The sequence below is a fragment of the Colobus angolensis genome, unplaced genomic scaffold (genome assembly GCF_000951035.1).
Source record: "Colobus angolensis palliatus isolate OR3802 unplaced genomic scaffold, Cang.pa_1.0 Scaffold77, whole genome shotgun sequence".
In the NCBI taxonomy this organism is placed as follows: Eukaryota; Metazoa; Chordata; class Mammalia; order Primates; family Cercopithecidae; genus Colobus; species Colobus angolensis.
In genome coordinates, this window is record NW_012121487.1 from 406508 (window position 1) to 409441 (window position 2934).

Genomic DNA, 2934 nt, shown 5'->3' on the forward strand with positions numbered 1-2934 from the left:
AAAAAAAAAAAAAAAAAAAAACCGTGCTTGAGGTTTGTTGAGCTTCTTGAATCAATGGCTTGAGGTTTGTCGTCCATTTATATAATTTATTAGCTATTATATCTTCCAGCATTAGTTTTACCTATTATTTCCCCCCTTCCTGAACTCCAAAGACGTATTCGACTTTTCCCCCAGTAATCTCTTTGTCTCTTACCCTCTCTTCTATTATTTTATTTGTACACAGGATCTCACTCTGTTGCCCAGGCTGGAGAGCAGTGGTTCACCATCATAGCTCACTGCAGCCTTGACCTCCTGGGCTCAAGAGACTCTCCCATTTCGGCCTCCCCAGTAGTTGGGACTACTCAGAGGCACAGGACACAACACTCTGAGCTAATTTTTTTTCTTTTTTTTTTTTTTTTGAGATGGAGTCTCCCTCTGTCTCCCAGGCTGGAGTGCAGTGGTACGATCTCAGCTCACTGCAACCTCCGCCTCCTGGGTTCAAGCGATTCTCCTGCTTCAGCCTCCCAAGTAGCTAGGATTACAGGCACACGCCCAACCAACTTTTTAATTTTTAGTAGATATGGGATTTCACCATATTGGCCAGGATGGTCTCAAATCCTGACCCTCAGGTAATCCATCCGCCTCAGCCTCCCAAAGTGCTGAGATTACAGGCGTGAGGCACTGTGCCTGCCCTCTTCCACCACCATCTAACTTCATTAACTGGGAGATACTAGGCTCCATTTCAAGAATGGCCAGAAATTGTGTATTATTAACCCAAGGTACTCACCAAATAGAAGTCAAATGGGATATGTGGTACAAAGGGCCTGAACCTAAAACATGAAAAACAGCCAAATTATTCCCTATGTAGGAATCAAGTGAGATGTAAATAACACACTAACAATTTTGAAAACATGTCAGACCTCAGAATGAGTGACAAAGTCTCTGGGGAGGGAAAGAATCATTCTTAACATAGTGGGGCCAAATTCATTTAGCAGGAGTGCAGGAAAAGACCACAGATGGCTCTCACAAAACCAAGTGACATTAGCCTACTCCAGAACTCCTATTTAGATGACAAGCAGAAACTAACAACTAAGTGCAGAGATGCTAAAAGCTGGCACTCACCCTCCTCCTGGGCCTCCTCTGGAACCAAAGCGCCCACCACGACCACGGCCTCTGTCACCCCTAGAAATGCAGATTTTATTTTGATCTCATTGAAGGAATACCCACCGGCCATATCATTTTAAGTTGGCTACTTTCATCCCTCGGAACCTCCCAACGGTAGGCAAGAGAACCCACTCACACTTACACTTCTCCCCATTCCAAATGGTGCCCAGTTACACCCCCATAACCTCCTCATTCTGGATAAGTTAATCACAACCCCCCATCAAGTAATGATGGGGCTCAGACAGTGAGCCCTACACGAAATAACCCATAATCCTGGGCCACATGAATCCTAATACTTCGGAAGCTAAAGATTGCTCATTTCTTCATTAACGTACACATTTATCGGGCATGTCCTATATGTCAAGCCCTTCGCACTGAGGATGAATGCGGCTCGCTCCAGCATTCTCAGCCCGGATGACGGGGGCGGGGGGAAGGTGGGGAGCTCCTCCGGGGACTTGAGGACACCCCCTCATCGCAACCCTTCAGAGAGAGAGGTGTCGAACCCGCCTCCCCACTCCTGGGCCCCAACCCCATCCCGGGCCCAAGTTTCCCCGCCTCTACCGGCCTCACTCTCTCCCACTCTCCTAGACCAGGAGTTCTCAGGTTTTTGGCCAGCTCCCGGATACATGGTCCTTTTAGGTACTCCGACTTCTTTCGACCCACGTTCCCAAAGTTTTCCGTCGACTACCTGAAACCTTTCGACCACTTCGACCCCCTTACCTCATGGCGCCTTAAAACACGAACAATGGAGGCCGCACCAACCGCCCCTTTCCTCTGAGGAGCAGACAACTGAAGAGGCGTCTTGCCGGCGTGTCCCAATAAAACCCGGCGTGATTGGCTCCCGCCTTACCCCATCGCTTACGCCTATTGGCTTACTTTGTCAAACCGGGCTTATGAACCAATAAAAAACGCCTACTGTGTCAGGAACTAGCCAATAAGAACTGGTTCTATAGTAATAACGAATTTTTGATCAGACATTAGGTGGCACCAAAGAAGTCAGGACAACGACTACGTGATCTTCTATAACAGTTATGAAAATGCATAACTTCAGATAGCAGAGTGGCGCAGCGGAAGCGTGCTGGGCCCATAACCCAGAGGTCGATGGATCGAAACCATCCTCTGCTATCGGAATTTTTTTCATTGCCCTATAGGGCACACGTAATTTACGTTTCATTCAGTGAATAAAAATACCTTGCCGATTTTCCTACCTCTTTTCATTGCCCTATAGGGCACACGTAATTTACGTTTCATTCAGTGAATGAAAATACCTTGCCGATTTTCCTACCTCAAAAATGCAAGCGATATCAACCATTTTTGCCACCAGCAGTTGAAGTTGATAGGGAAAAGGGAGTTTAGGCAACTATGAACACTACACGTCTACAAACTCGAAGCAGGAGAAACAGGTTTCAGATAGGAGGAATATATTGATTAAATTAATGTGGAAAACATGGTTTTCCATGTCCGTGGAAAACGGGTGTTCCACCCGCCTCAGGCTCCCAAAGTGCTGGGATTAGGGGCCTGAGCCACCGCGCCCGGCTTGGTTACATAAATTCTTTAGCGGTGGTTTGTGAGATTTTGGTGCACTCATCACCCGAGCAGTATACACTGAATCCAACTTGTAGACTTTTATCCCTCATCTACCTCCCTTCCATACGTACTTTTTTGATATTTAATTTACTACAGCAGAATGTAAACATCTTAAGTCTAAACGTATTCTCTCCACATAACCACCATCCAGATTAAAATAAATGTTATTAATTAAAAAAAAAAAAAAAAAAAGGCCGGGTGCGG

General features: G+C 46.1%; 1 protein-coding gene and 1 non-coding gene across 3 annotated transcripts in view; one reads left to right on the forward strand and one right to left on the reverse strand.

Moving 5' to 3' along the window:
* Window positions 1-1960, reverse strand: part of LOC105501980 (interleukin enhancer-binding factor 2) — a 6560-nt gene extending 4600 nt beyond the window's left edge. Inside the window, exons 1-3 of one of the 2 annotated variants that reach the window (XM_011928155.1) lie at window positions 1864-1960; window positions 1102-1161; window positions 767-809 (exon numbers count right to left, since the gene is read on the reverse strand). In XM_011928155.1, the coding sequence (XP_011783545.1) occupies window positions 767-809; window positions 1102-1161; window positions 1864-1868 (108 nt within the window). In that variant the 5' untranslated portion in view covers window positions 1869-1960. The remainder of the gene's footprint in view (window positions 1-766; window positions 810-1101; window positions 1162-1863) is intronic. The other variant, XM_011928156.1, reaches the window with a different exon arrangement.
* Window positions 1961-2196: 236 nt separating this feature from the next.
* Window positions 2197-2268, forward strand: TRNAM-CAU. The gene has a single exon. It is a non-coding gene; the product is annotated as a tRNA-Met (tRNA).
* Window positions 2269-2934: the final 666 nt, after the last annotated feature.